This window comes from Empidonax traillii, unplaced genomic scaffold (genome assembly GCF_003031625.1).
Source record: "Empidonax traillii isolate 1590-97213 ecotype Southwest subspecies unplaced genomic scaffold, ASM303162v1 scaffold201:size1909950, whole genome shotgun sequence".
In the NCBI taxonomy this organism is placed as follows: domain Eukaryota; kingdom Metazoa; phylum Chordata; class Aves; order Passeriformes; family Tyrannidae; genus Empidonax; species Empidonax traillii.
The window spans coordinates 1,453,623-1,468,653 of record NW_020955394.1 but is presented as its reverse complement, the minus strand read 5'-3'; the positions used below and the strand labels follow the sequence as shown (position 1 = coordinate 1,468,653).

At 42.6% G+C, this 15,031-nt stretch overlaps 1 protein-coding gene across 6 annotated transcripts; it reads right to left on the bottom strand.

Moving 5' to 3' along the window:
- Nucleotides 1-218: 218 nt before the first annotated feature.
- Nucleotides 219-10,879, bottom strand: LOC114059050 (lamin-L(III)-like). Of its 6 annotated transcripts, XR_003571580.1 has the most exons (13): nt 10,718-10,878; nt 10,353-10,509; nt 9,230-9,355; nt 8,075-8,245; nt 7,067-7,192; nt 6,719-6,939; nt 5,790-6,015; nt 4,853-4,960; nt 4,160-4,276; nt 3,956-4,063; nt 3,752-3,822; nt 2,395-2,424; nt 219-1,827 (listed from the first exon to the last, which is right to left on the bottom strand). XR_003571580.1 is itself a non-coding variant. In XM_027887043.1 (12 exons), the coding sequence occupies exons 1-11, from the start codon at nt 10,774-10,776 to the stop codon at nt 3,781-3,783; spliced, it is 1,461 nt and encodes a 486-aa protein (XP_027742844.1). In that variant the 5' UTR covers nt 10,777-10,878; the 3' UTR covers nt 219-1,827; nt 3,752-3,780. The 6 variants fall into 6 exon arrangements, 3 of the variants coding, with proteins under 3 accessions (XP_027742844.1, XP_027742846.1, XP_027742845.1); XM_027887043.1 differs by lacking the exon at nt 2,395-2,424; XM_027887045.1 differs by lacking the exons at nt 2,395-2,424; nt 4,160-4,276 and having other exon boundaries at nt 10,718-10,879.
- Between the last annotated feature and the right edge of the window lie 4,152 nt (nt 10,880-15,031).

Here is a 15,031-nt window from a genome sequence, read left to right as displayed (position 1 = left end):
GCTCTTTCCTATCAAGACTTGAATACTACTTCAGCTCTTCCCTTGTGCAGTGAAAATGCAGGTTTTATTTGAAATGCTGATAGCAGGCCAGCTTTATGTGAAATGAGTGATCAATATAAACAGGAGAGCAGGGTACAGTTCTGCAGGTTTCTTCACTCTGCAGTCCCTAAACTTACCAGTTTTATTACTCTGAAGTCTTTTGAACCACTCAATTGAAATCAATGAATAAACAGACCTTTATTATTTAATTTGCAAATATTCAAATCTAAGACTTATATACATGACTTTTATATCCAAGACTTTTATATACATGAAAAATACTTTTAATAGTTAAAAAAGTTTTAAGAAATCAAGACAAACACAGCAGTGTTTTAGCAGCAGCTATTTCTATGGTTTCAGGTGGAACAGAATTTGGATCTGCTACTATTGCAAGTATTAAACCAGCATCTACTCTTGAAGTCTCAAAACTAACTTTCAGGTAATGTAAAAGCTTAAGTTAACATAAGCACCTTAACACCTACATCCTAAAACATCAAGGTCTTGAGTTTGGAGCCGAGTACTTTGGCAAGATAAGAGAGTCAAAACACTATTCCAGCATCTAGAGAAGTCTGCAGGCTCAGCTGCTCTAAAATAAAAGTGTCCCTCCTGTGGCTCATCCAGGCCCTTCCTTTCCCCCTCAGGGCCAGCTGGTCAGTTCAGTGAAGAGAGGCAGAGAGTGACTGCAGTGCCCCCAGAAGCTGAGTGCCTGGTTCTGAGGGTTACAGCACAGGCTTTTCATGGACCCAGAGCTATCAATGATAGCACACTGGCCAACAGTCAAGTGTTCCTCCAACTGGCCCACTGGACACACCCCCGTGCTGCAGACTGCAGGGATTCAGTACATAAAGCACTCCAAGAGCAGCTGTTTCAATGCATCTTTCACTACTGTTTGGTGCTTTCTGGTTTTCATGTTTGTTTTAAGTATGTTTATCTTCCTAGCCCCGTAGAGAGCAGTTGTTGGGGCTATTCAAACAGTGCCAACAGCACTAGTCACGGTACCTGTCCTGTTGGAATGAGATGCTTTTTCACATTTACAGGATACATTTGTCTAAGTTAAGGTTGGCACAGTTATGCTGAGATATTCTGTATCTGGGAATATACAATACTGCAACTGGGGGATTTCCAGGTGCTAGAATATAGAAACAGTACATGTATTACCAGGCACAAATATTTTTTACAACTTGCTTTTAATGTGTTTCACTCCAGCAAGTGCTCTAGGCCAGTTTTGATATATTTCTGCATGAGCAGGAAACATTTCAGACACTCATCACTCTTCAGGACAATGTTTTAACTTCAGACTTGCTCAAGGGGCAAGCCAGAGTGTGATCTGTCCCATTTCCCACTCAGGCTTAAAAGAGAAGTTACCTTTGGAGAAACACTGTATCAGAATATTGAGGCAGCCTCATGTTCATTGTCAAGTATTTAACATCCTTCTAGAGCACACCTTTAGAAGCTTTGTAAACTCTGTACCCTCCTCTGTTTCAGCAGGTCATGGAAACCAGAACCCTGTATAAAAGTAAAAATAACTTCACATGGAGCTTGCATTCTACTGCTCTTTGTAACAGTGAATCCAAGGACAGGGTCCAGTATCAGAAGGTAGGAAATTCCATCACATTATGGACAATGTTTCTTACAAAGACATGAAGGTGTGATGTGAATTCCAAGTTCCAGATATTGCAGAAGATACCAAAACACATACAGTCTCTGTCACCTGGGACTCAGAGATGTTTTCAGATGATTGTCTCTTTGTCCATGTTACATGAGAGAACAGCTGGGATCCTCATTTTGCTGCAGAAAGAAAACATGAAGACATTAGCCTAATTAGCATGTGCACAAACTTCTTATTTCTTGCTGGTTACCTACTTGATCCTCATATAGGCATGTAGAGGTTTTAGTGTTCTGTAGATTTAGTTAATTAATAAAGTAGATTTTTAAGAGAGACATACATGAACTGTACTAGGTGGTTTGTGGGTGGGGAGAACGACTAAAAACTTGTAAGAATTGGAGGCCATGCAATACGTGAGCCTGTGCCTTCCTTAATGAAAGGCTGTCAAGCTCACTGCTTCAGTTCCCAAGCATCAGAACTTCACTGGCATGCAGATTCATGCTGCCCTGGTTAGGATGGTAAAAGCAGAAGCAAAAAGTCTGGAAACCCTGCCTTCCTTTAGAGCACAGCATGCATTCTTCCCATCATTTCACTGCATGCAAGAGATTACTGTTGTTTACTAAGCTGCCACTCCAGTACTACCAATACAGCAGAAGCACACAGGTACTGGTGTCGAGAGTTTAGTGGGAATTCAGCAGACAGGAAAGACATTAACATTTGATTGGAAGGATTACAGAATTGACTCTTACCATAAATGTCACAACTGTATTGTAAAGTTGCTGATAAAACAGATTAGAGGCGTAAGGAAAAAAGTTACTTTTGCTTTCCATTATTGAATACCAAACAAGCCATAGAACTCAAAAAACCCCACCTTTTAAAATAAAAAGAAGCTACCCTGAAGGAGAGACCCTACTCTGGATACAAAAAGAAGCCTTTTTTGCTAAGTCTCTTCATGAATCTAAAGCTTCCTTCAACCATTTTGGTGTGTGCTGTGCATTAAGATCCTAAAGGGCAGAACAGCATTATAGAACCTCTCTCAATAACCTCATTAACAGGGTATCACCATCTTCAGTGAGAGACTGAAAATAATATTACAAGAATGTGCATGCAAGTCAGGAGACTGATAAACATCCTTTAAGCCACATGGTATTGTAGTAACATTTATCCAGATTTTCTGTTTGAAAGGACAAGGGAAAAAAAAAAGCAGCAGGCTTGTTCTTGGGTATATTTTCTTCAGAAAGACAGTACAAAGGTATTTTTGATTTAGTTTTCAGACATATTATGAAAATATTTAGGACGTGGTAGTGGGAGCTTTAAGATTTAGTGCAATAAGATGCAAATCCTCCTTGTGACTGTGTAGGATCAGTTTTAGGAAGAGCTGTGGTGGCTTAACATGTGTCAGCAAGAGGAAGTTTTTAGCTGGGCACAACCTTGCACTTCAGGCCTTGAAGTTTGTACTAGCAAAGGGGACATGGTGCTCTTTTATGTCAAGACACAAACCAATTTGGGTCAAGAACAGTTAAAACTGTTCAGTTATAACCAGTTTAAAACTCTCATATTAGCTGTTTTAGACAACTTCAGCAATTAAAGACAGCAGACTACAAGTATATCAAAGTGCAGTGGGAGCATCCAACATTGTAGATGTGTAACGTGGTTAGTCAAGAGCCATTGAAGGGGCTGCAGAGTCTTGCACAGGGCATTACAACATATAAGTTTGTAGCCAGGGTTTGTAAGTATATTCAACTTAAATTCACACTGAAGTTATCTTAAGAGCAAGCCAGAGACACTGGACTGTCAGATGAGTCACTTCATCCCACAAAAACAGTATTTGCATTCTGTTTGTGGGATAAGAGCTTCTAAGTGAATTCATAGTCAGATATTTAGATGAAACAGACATTAAAGGTCATATGTTTCAGTGTGTCAGTAGTAAGATATCAAATAATTAATGCTACTACTTGAGCAAACTCAGCCAGAGAATAAGCAAAATATCACTGCATTTCTGATGCAAAGCCATGCAAGCTACATCCTATGTGGGACAAGAGACTGCAGCACCACTAATGAAGCAAGTTTTCTATGAGATGACAAGCATGATTCTCACCATCTCACCTGCTTAAGGATGCTCACAGGAACCACTATCATGAAACCAAACAACATTTCTTTTTTCTTCTTCTTTTGGTCTGACATCAAGAAAAACATTAATAGTTGAAGGATATTAATAGCACTTGAAGAAGGCTTTTGATTTAGTATGGAAAAGAAGTGTCCATTGAGTGACTCTACTAACGGCATGCATTTAAGCTTCAGGCAGCTTACCTGAGATGCAAACTCCATTTCACTTCCAGTTATTTCTTCATAATCATCATCTTGCTCACTGCTTTCTTCTCCTCTGGGTACAAATGTTATCTTCCTCTCTGCAAGTTCCTACAATACAATTGAATTGCCACCAAGGATCCTCATGGATTAAGCACAAACAAGTTTAGTATTAGGGCAGTAGAAACTATTTACTATTTCACTTACCTCACCATCATCTGTGATAAGTGTAACATCAATACTATCCCCAGTTCCCCAAGACCTCTGAGACTTCCAGACCAGATCACTGGGACCTGGGCTTACACCAGCAGCTGCACCCCAGATCTGCAACAGATTCAGAGTGAGCGAGCTTCTGAAGAATCTTTGTAGTTAGAGTAGGATTCAGTCTAATCCACATAACTATCAAGTATTGCAATACCAGAGATGTCCAGTAACAGAAATGAATCACTGTGATCCCTGGCAAGTTAGTTCTTTTCAGGAATACCAAGAATGATGGTAAAGGGTTTTTTTGGTTTTTTTTTTTGTTTTTTAACTGAAAACTGCAAAACACTTAATGCAGAAAAGGCTGTTAACAGCTTGTACCTGATGCAGAGGTAGCTCTGCTTGGCATGCATAACATTTGAGTCACAGAGCCAAGCCATAGTCACAGGCATGCTCAGGGCAGCAATTTGTGTGTACAAGAGCCTCTCTCCTGGTCACTCATAGATCTCTTGAGCAACCTCCTACACCGTTTGGAGTAGCAAGTGTAGAGTTTGGCTCTTTATCTAAATGTACTTAAGAGTGCAATTTAGTGCTAATGTTTAGCTTCATACAATGCTATACTTAGGGAACCCTAAGAATAACCTAGAATACAATGATTCTGTTCACATTCTGAGAAAGTTTGACAAAACCACTACCTACTGTAACTACTTGGCCTGCCTGAAGAGTGAACTGCGAAGGAAACTTGTACGTAACATCTGACACACTTCCAATGTGTCGTCTCAGCACCCATCCATGGAGAGGTTGATCCTGTGGGACACGAAATTTCACTCAGCATTGCAGACCAACACCATGCGATGCAAGTGCAAAGTTCTTTCCAGACTCATGGGTCAGTTTTAATCCCACTCCCGTAGCATACAAGAATGTGACCAATTTCGAGGAAGCAGTCAAGTTTCCATTAAAGCCTCCCTATCTTTTCTCCTTGTATTTTAGGATTCTCCTTAGTCCAATAAATTAAGCCACACCTATTCTTGCCTTCCACTGAAGGGGGGGGTCATGATGCTCTTTACCAGAGAGATTCTGATAAATGAAGTTTATCAGAACCATGCTCACCTACCCAACTTGAGCCATATATATATAAAATACATAGTGGCCTCCTAAGTTTTAAGGCATCTCAGGCTGAAGAGGCTAGACTACAAGCCACATGTTTTGAAGCCCTGATGATTAATTCTAATAGTTCTGGCTTTGCAAACTAAACTAGTCAAAGAGCTACCTAATTGGATAGATAAACCCTCCACATGGATTAGATATTATCATCTCTATTCAATCTTTTAGCTGTTTTGAGTACTTTTAAGCAATAAGAGGCTGTCCTGATCCAGTTTACTAAGCACCCTATTTAGTTCATCAAGGATAAGTAGTACTTCTGATAGTGCTAGCCTGAATCTGATGACAAACAGCTGAAGGTGTTCAATTTCTGCATAATAGAACCCCTTGCAACTCCACCCAAAAGCACCTCCCAGACAGCCCTGTGAACAGAACACCTGCAGTACCAAAGCAGTCAGTCTCTAGTCTGTCTCTAAGCTCCAAGTCATTCACAGTCAGTCATACTTTGCAATGAAAGCCATGAAAGCGAAAGTACCTCATCAGAGTTGTTTTTAAGCCTGACAAATTTCCCATCTGCATCAATCTCCTCAATGGATATATTTCCAGAAGCTGAGGCATGCTGAACAGTCTTAATTGCAGCACCACACTCTCTCTTTTTGGATTCTTTCACTTTCCTTTTCTTCCCATGCAGAATCCTCCTCCCTCTACCTGTTGCTGGAGTTGCCATGCTGCGTGAAGATGGACTGGGTGACAGCCTTAGCCTAGAGGAGAGTCAGAGAACATTCCCTTGACTATCCAACCTGCTTGATTTCTTCTCAATCCCACCCTCCCACTATAACTAAGCCTAACACTTCCTCTATCCAAGCTTTCCATGAAGTCTTGAATATAAGATTTTATTTCTATTGGCAAGAGTAGCTAGGACTGGTTAAGTCTGGAAGACAGCCCCAGCTCTCAAGTCCAGAGCAAGCTTATATTGATAAGAAGAGATTCCCAACTGCAGTAACTTTTCCTTTAAAGTCTCTACAGACACAATCTTCAGTGAAACTAATTTTAAGCTTTTGACCCTTCTTAGCATATATTGAGAGTTCATGTTCTCACCAGGCAAGTGAGATACCATGTCTGGATAGATGGGAGTTGATACAGTTTCTCAGTTTCATTCATGAAACTTGAGCACTGTCTTTGATATATCTTGAAGATGCAGCACAAAACTTTGAGAAAGTGGAGGAATGTCTAATGGACCTTTGAATTTTATCAGTTGGGTTTATCAAGCTACTTCATCTTACTACACCATGTGTTAGATGTGGGATGTAAATACCATCTACAGAAGATATATGCCATTAACTAAGTTGCTGCACTAATGACATAGTGTTTGTGTCTTGTCTTCTCCACATTCTGAAGGTATACAATTAGTGTAGATGTTTTGAATGAAGCAAGTCCTCATATGAAGATCTTCTCATAGCCTACCTCTGCTCCTCTCCCTCCAGCATCTTTCTGTAGGCATTTATTTCCAAATCCAGAGCCAGTTTCACATCTAAGAGATGCTGATATTCTTCCAGCTGTTCTTGTGCCTGCCTCTGAGCTCGTACCATTTCTTCCTCCTTTTCAGCCATTCGCTTTCGATGGAGATCACGGTCATAATCCAGCAAGTCCTGTAGCTCCTTTATTCTGCTCTCCAAAGCAACATTCTAAAACGAAAGGAATAGGAAAAAAGAAAATCAAACCATAACTCAAGATTCGAGAGAAGAGACCAATATTTTTAATTGAATATCTAAATTAAAATAATTGTAAAGGTTATACAAATAAAGACAGCACCTGGTTTTGATACTGATTAACTTGAGATACCAAAGTATCAATTCTCTTCTTTGTTTCCAGTAGCTCCTCCCGAGCAGCATTGGCAGACTCGCTATTTCTTCTTGCAGTTAGCTGGGCATTCTCAATCTGTGGATAAATCACTGTTAGTAATGAGTTGCATATTATCAGATATTTTAAATACGGAAAGAAAACCAAGTAATTTTCACCTATTACATCTGGAAATAGTTATGTTTTACTTAAGTGTGCAGATACAAATAAAGTCCAGCTCAAAATTTTTCATTGCTTTCCAAGGAGGTTTACACAAGTTTGACATTTATGTCAGAAAAAGTCAGCAATAGTGAAAATGGTTGGATTAGGATATTTCAGTTATAGATGCATGAGGTCCTTGTATAGATATTAAGTAAATTAATTCACCAGAAGAACAATGGAGAATACATTTAGAAGCTGCTTGTCAAAGCATAGGGTTGCAGGACATTGTGTGTGCATATCAAACTATTATTGCTCTTCCCCAAAAGGTCTGTTACTAAAGAGTTCCTGCAGCATTGAATTGCTCTACAAATAGCTCAATCTTGAGATTTTCCAAGAAAGGATAAAGGGCTTCTATAAGAGGCACTCAGACTTTCCAGAAACAGAAGCATCCAAAGGAATTCACTGAATTGGCATGTAAGTTAGAGCACAGAAAAAGTCAGGCTTTACTCAAGACTGAAATCGCTTAATACAAACATAACACACCTTGGTCCCGAATTTGGCAGAAGTCTCAAATATAATCAGCTATTCCTAATCACTTCCCAAAGGGACAGTATTTATGCGTGAACCAGTTTTAGGACGACACATTTGCAGAAATCCTACTGTCTAATTTGATGCTGCTTTGAAATTCCATAACTTATGCCAAGAAGCTCCACAGTGAATGCAAAGGATCCATCACATAAGCTGTTTATGCTAGCATGACTTTGTGTGAAGGTGCAGAGAACTTCAGCTTTGTTTTACTGTTCTCTTTTACAAACTCACCTTTGCACTGAATGTTCGCTCCAGCTCCTCTTTGTATCCTTGAATTTGTTCTTCATGTTGCCTTCTGATCCCCTGCAGAGCTTCTGAGAGCTTACTCTCAAATTCTCTCTGACGGCCAGATTCTACTTCTGCTACCCTGCTCTCATGGACTCTTCTTGTCTCCTTGAGCTTCTAGAAGGAGAAGAAATTTTGCAGAGAATAAACAAGCCAATACAATTTGAGACTCAAAGTGTACCAGCTTCACAACTCCTTCTCTACTGAAGGAGATTTATTGTTGAGTACACAGTAATTTACACAGTAATTTATCTTTATTAATAATCTTAGATCTTCATCCATTAGGTCTGGCATGCCCACCTAGTAGCTGCCTCACTACTGTTTTGCCACCTCACTGCCAACATTGCTCAAACTAATAAAAGCAGTAATTCATATTTAATATATTTAATTGTAAGACTTAATTCTTTATACTAGATAGTGGTGGGGGTTTTTTTTGTTTGTTTGGTTTTGGTTTTTTTTTTGTTTTTTTTGTTTTGTTTTGTTTTTTTACTTTGAACACATGCAGATACACTTCAGTTTCTTTAAGCACTGTTACTCTGCCTATTCTTGTTTTATTCAAAAACTGTTAGCAGTTGGTTAGGGAAATTAGAATTCTATCACTTAAACTATACACTTCAAGATTCCTACCAGCAAGAAGGAAGCTGATTCACATGTTTCTTAGTTCTGTTTACTGACTTCTCTCACAAAGGTTACCAGACACCTTTAAGAAGCATTAAGGAAGTTGGGAACACAAGTTGCTTATTAAAGCAGATTTAATTTCTTCCATTATTTCAAGCTTCAAGCAAACATCTGGAATAATTGAACCGTAACTGTAACAGATGCACTTTCACTTACACAAAACAGTGTACTGGGATTGTAGTTCAGAAGAGCAGCCTGAGAAAATTCTCTCATATTCCAGATATCTGTTGGTACTATCTCAGTTAATATGAGGTTGTGTACTTTCTTGAAGTCTTTCTAGTTAGGTGGATTCAGTTAGCTGATGGGCTGCCATAGGTTGGCTCACCTAGTTACCTTTTTAAGCATTAAGTCCATCTTAACCTTACTTTTAAGTGCACCCATGGACACCTAAAAAAAAATGCTGGTTAATAAGCTAAAACATACATCTTCATGAAGGCGCTTCTGGAACGTCATTTCTTCCTGCAAAGTTTTCATATTATTTTCTAGGTCCACCCTCCTCAGCATTTCACTGTGGAGATGCTTTGTGGTATCTTCCAGTGACAGATTCAGCTAGAAAGGAGAGACAATAGGGTTATCAAAATTAAGAGGCAATGTTTTCAAACTAAGGCAACCAATTTGTTACAGATCATTTAACTTCACTCCCACAGCAACCAAAACACGCTGCTTGAGTGTAGTAGGTTGTTCTGCTTAAGTTCTTATTTCAGTGGGATCCAGAATATTAGCAATAGATAGAATCCTATTTAATTCTTATGTAGGCCAGAGTTCCCACAAGGAAAATATAGAGCAGCCCTTAATGCCACCAGCTAAGTTTGACTCCTCAGAGTAGACTTCTGATTAATTGTACCATCCATTCCTCCCCTTTTACAACAGCAAATATTCAGAACTTCTTCCTAACTCACAATATAATTTGACGCTTAATGAGCAAAATCCTCCAGATGCAGCCTAATTGCACTGACACACTATTATACACTTGCAGTGTTGGAGTATGTTGCTTTAATGATACAATGTTGTTTGTTTTGTTGGGTTTTCATCCTTACAAATTTGAAATGAGCTTATTCAATGGACACATTAAAGCATGAAGATACAAAAGCTGTGCTTTTATAAGTGCATTGACAGAGTACCAACTTGAGCAGAGTTCATTTTAGTGGCACAAAAGCCTACCAAAAAATGTAGTCAGAACTTATTCTACCTGGATTTTAAGCATTGGGAAGCAGAGTCCTTCAAGTGCTCCCTTCCTTGACATGTTGCAGAATTCTACAGGAATTGTAGCAGTACTACAAATTTCAGCTTGTTTTGACCTTAGAACAAGAAATATTACATACTGTGGTGACAGAATTAAAGGTACATGCAGCAGATGGAAGTTTCAGGGAACCAACTATCAGTAGCAATTGCTTTCAACAAGAGTGTGGAAATCTCTTTGCCTACCCTTCACTGCCATAGTTAATGGGCTTTCCCTGCTTTTAGATATCAATAAGTAATTGGGGAAAAAAAAAGGCAAAAACTGCAGGAATAGAAGCAAAGTTTAAATCCCTAGAGCAAGTCTTACCGTGAGTACTTCATCCTTTAATTCACGGAGCTCATTCTCCAAGGTGCGGTTCTCATTCAGGGCTGTTGCTAAGTCAGCTTCCTTCGCGATCAGCTGGGCATCCAGGTCTCTCATGCGAGCCTGGGCCACGTTCAAATCACTTTCCTTTTTGGAATTCCTGCAAGTGAAAGTTTTATACTCGTAAGTTGCATCTTGTGAGGGAGGGTTTGTTTTCATTGTGTTCAATGTGTTTGCCTTCAGAGGGGTGCGCGGTGAAACAGAAGGGAGGTTTATCACACTCACGGTGAGAGCACAGGGTGAGCTGTAAAACAAACCGGACAGGCCCTCGGACAAGCATCATTTGTTTAACCAGAGAGATTCCTGACCCATTTTCCAGCTCGTTCTGTGTGAATGCTATGCAGAAGCCAGTTATTTTCCACGGCATTCCCAACGGGAGAGGGACGGGACAGCCCAGGCCCCCTGCTCCACAGGGAGGGATGGTCACACTCCATGACGGAGCCTCTACGGACACCCCCCCGCAGCAAGGGCCACCGCCAGCCCCCCCCCGGGAAGGTGCCAGCTCCCCCCCGGGAAGGTGCCAGCTCCCCCCCGGGAAGGTGCCAGCTCCCCCCCGGGAAGGTGCCAGCTCCCCCCCGGGAAGGCGCCTCTGACCCCACACGGCCATGGCCGGGGGGAGCCGCAGGGGCTGAGGCGGCCTCGCCGGTCACACACGGGGCGAAGCGCCCCCTCCTCCGCGGGCTGTGGCTGCCGGGGGTGCCGCTCCTCCTCCCCGCACCACAGACGGAGCTTTGTCCCCCGGAGGACACCGGCCAGCCCTGGGAGCTGCCCCACTGGGGCTTTGCCTCCTGCAGCCCCTCAGCGTGGACCGACGGCCGCCCTCCCTCACAGCACCCCTGCGGGGGACCGCCCTCCCTCGGGAAGGGACAGGCACTCCTCCCTCCACAGTGGAGATGCAGGGGAAGAGAAGCTCTGCCTTGGGAAGAGGCATTTCCAGACCAACACCCAGGCGCTGCATCTCGGGTACCGCCTGCACGGCCAACACGGTTACGCTGCCAGTTTTACTTGGCACCACGGCAGGGAAGAGCTGGGCCCACAGCGAGTTCCTGTCAAAGGGACACACTGATAACTCCCCACATCACTCCAACTTTTAAAATCCTTTTGCAGTTGCCCTGCCCGCTATCCAGAGTCTTGAGTCCCTGCTCAAAACTCAGATCTGAGCCTGCAAAGAGTAAAGGCCTCAATCTGTTTTGGCAAAATCTCTTCTGCCAAGTGGCAAAGTTGGGTTAGTTCATACAATGAGTTTTCCAGTGGATAACAGAGCAGAGTTGGAGAGAGTCCAAAGCAATTCTGCAGGATTGACCAGCTCTAGAAAGCCTGGACTGCAAGGAAAGATTGGAAAAACTTAGGGTTGTTTAGTCTAGAGAACAGAAAAGTGACAGCAGACAGAACAGTCTTTACATATATGAAGGGAATCTGTTTTCCATGTCTGTTGTAGAAAAGACAGGAAGCTGCAGGTTTAAATTGCAGGGAGGAATATTCGGGTTAGATGTTAGGGAAAGGAAACTAACAGTAGTTCAACACTGAAACACACTGCCTGGGGGGGATATTCTGCAATCTCCATCATCTGGAATTTAAAATAAGGGTTACACAAAATCCGCTAGAAGGGATGCAGGTATGGCTGCTTCCAACACAGGCCTGGGGCATGTGGCTACATCGGGTTCTTGTTCGAGGCCTTTTCTAGCCCTGCTCTACAGAGATCTTTGTAGATTGTGCTTTGCTAGCAGAGGTTATTTAGTCTTTACTCAGACTCTAGGAGGAAAGTAGCTCCAATAACTATGAAAAACAGACGGGTTTATTATTTACAGGTTTCTTCCTTTTCTAGGTATTCACCTTCCTTTTGAGTCTCTGCTACTCCTACCACTTACTGTACTATACGTGATATTAAGTACATCAACAACACACATAGTAATAATATTGACTGTTTCATCCTACAATAATATAAATTTCATTCTGCAATCAAAGTGTTGGCAAAATTGAAATTCCCTAACTATCCGTGTTTTAACAGTCCACTTCCCCAGCGTAAGCCTCTGACAGCCAGGCTCAGGTTTCCTAGATTCCTTCCTGACAAATATTTTCAAAGAAACCTGAAATGAACAATTTCTTCTTTAAGAACAATAATTTAAAGAGTCTGACTTTGACAAGAGCATCTATTACCCTTTTAAACCAAGTTTGGAGTTCTGAACACCACTCTACACTACCATGCAGCAAGCAGTGACAGTTACAGTACTCTGCAACATTCCATATACCAACCATGCTGGAATTAAGTGTGACTTAATGACTATCAATTACAAGCAAAAAACTTTGAGGCACTGCCAATTACATTCCCTGTAAGTCAGGATGTCACATATGCTTGATCTGAAGAATTTAAATAATTTTACCAGAATATTTCAGGTATGTGTAAAGCAGACTCCAATTTGTCAAGACCAGAGAATGTCCACAGCGTGTACAGAATTCTTTCTTACTGCCTCAGCTGCTACTCCATGTGTGTCAGTTCAGCAGTAAAATGCACATCTATACTCCCTGGTGCAGAAAGGAACTGGTCTTGTCTGTCTGTGCTGTGCTGGTGTAGTTGCTTTGACCTTCCTCAGGCTATGAATTCAACCAACTGATATGCTTATCTACAACTCCTCCTCCCCAAACATCCTTGGCCTACTTCCAGTCACCACTGTAAGTAGTAAGAAAAAAACTGAAATGCAGTAAGTCATTAAAAACTTTGAGTCCCTCTGATTTGTCAGAGCCAATAGTTAATGCTGTTGGGAAATTATCTGGTGACATTCCATACCATAAGAGTTAAATAGCCACCAGGTTATTTAAAGGGTGTATATATAAGGGCACGATACGCTCAAAGTTTGTTCCAAGTCATCTGAGACATCTGCAGTTAGGCAGCCCAGATACAACACATATTAATATTAGGACTTGAGTCTAGTCCTTTCAGAAACCAGTATGTACTGGATATCATTTCCCATGGGTTGTAAACTTAACCACTTCTAAGACCTAGTTGAAGTAAAGAAAAAACAACAGTCTAGAGGATTGCATACCTGCCAAGTCTAAGGCTTTATAAACAAAGCCAGAGTTATACAAACAAAAAGAGCAACAGAAAAGTTTTAGAACAGGCATAGCCCCTCTCCTCACTGTCCAGTCAAGTAGCTGGTTAGATTTATGAAACAGATCTGTGAGCCAAAACCCAGCAAGACTGAGACAAGCCCAACAACAACTATGCAGATGAAAACAGCAGCTTAGAGTAAAAACATTTTATTCCCAAGCAGAACAGCTACTGAGCCTATGAGGGGGCAGTACTTGCTCCCTACAGGTATTAAAAGAAGAAGCTGGTGCCTAAGTTGGCTGTGATTATGTGTTTATAACAAGGAGGCTTGTGGACACCCAAATTATTACAAGTCCATAAGTGATTTAGGGGTACAAGGGGGCATTAAAGTAAATAGCAGTGCTAGTATGCTGTACATATCCATAAGGGAAGCTTGTTGGTATAGGACACTTGTTTCCTCCCCTTCACTACACCCCTCTTCCCTCCTTCAAGAGGATGCGATTGCACTTACATTGGGCCACCTCTTTGTTCCAGGCTAGGCAAGACTGGATAACAAGATGGTTCCAGGCTCAGGATACACAGCTTACAAAAAAGTCTAGCTGAAACAGCAGGGAGCTTGTCCCAGGAGCATGTAAATCCAGACCCAAAAGCCACTAGGAAAATTCCTATGAAGTACCAACCTGGACCAGGTGAGCTATACTACTCCTAGGACTGCCTTCTGTGGACATTCCCTTCTGGGCAATGCCTGGGCTAAACAGGCCAAAAGAGATGTGCACTAACTCCATACAAACATTCCTTCTATGGCTTCTATCACTTTCTAGATACTTTCCAGCATCTTGATCATTTGTGAACACAAGTGTGGTGTCAAACCTATGCAGCTGTACATTCGTACCCTAAAAGGGCACCCAGCAGCCCAAATTCTGACAGAGTACCATGCCCATCCCAGGTGAAGTGACCCCGTAGCACTACCAGAGAAGACACTCCCACTAGTGTCCCTACAGCTCACCTTCAGAGCTGGCATCCAGATGTCTCCTAACCCAAGACACTCCAACCCCAGAGACCCTTTGAGATGTCACCGCTGCACGATCCCGATACTCAACATCCCTGTGCACTCGCCCCACAACACAAAGCTCATACCAGCAGCGTCCCCTTCCCCTCGCCCCGCAGGAGCCCCAAAGGGGCGGCTCGCAGGGGTGTCCCCGGGCAGGGAGGCCTGCTCGGGGCCGAGGCACCGACCTGACGTGCAGCTGCCGGTGCTCCTCGCCGATCTTGCCCAGCTCCACCTGCAGCGTGGCCCGCTCGATGGCGATGTCGTCCAGTGCCCGGCGGGCGTCGGCCAGCTCGGTCTCGTAGTGCAGCCGCAGGCAGTCCAGCTCCCGGTCGGTGCCCGCCTCCTGCTCGCTCAGCCGCAGCTGCAGCGCCGAGTTGTCGGCCTCCAGCGCCCGCACCCGCTCGATGTAGGCGGCCAGGCGGTCATTGAGCTGCTGCAGCTCCTCCTTCTCCTGCAGCCGGCTCAGCCGCGCCGGGCTCAGCGGCGTCTCCGCGGCGCGGCCGAGGGAGCGGGTGCCACTGGCCG

What these genes read in the sequence shown, in the direction of transcription:
- LOC114059050 (XM_027887043.1), bottom strand. Translation starts at nt 10,776, where the DNA reads ATGCCGTGGAAAATAACTGGCTTCTGCATAGCATTCACACAGAACGAG. An exon ending in CAGAACGAGCTGGAAAATGG is followed by an intron (nt 10,510 to 10,717) that starts GTCAGGAATCTC and finishes TTTCACTTGCAG; the next exon opens with GAATTCCAAAAAGGAAAGTG. An exon ending in AGAAGCGCCTTCATGAAGAT is followed by an intron (nt 8,246 to 9,229) that starts GTATGTTTTAGC and finishes TTCTCCTTCTAG; the next exon opens with AAGCTCAAGGAGACAAGAAG.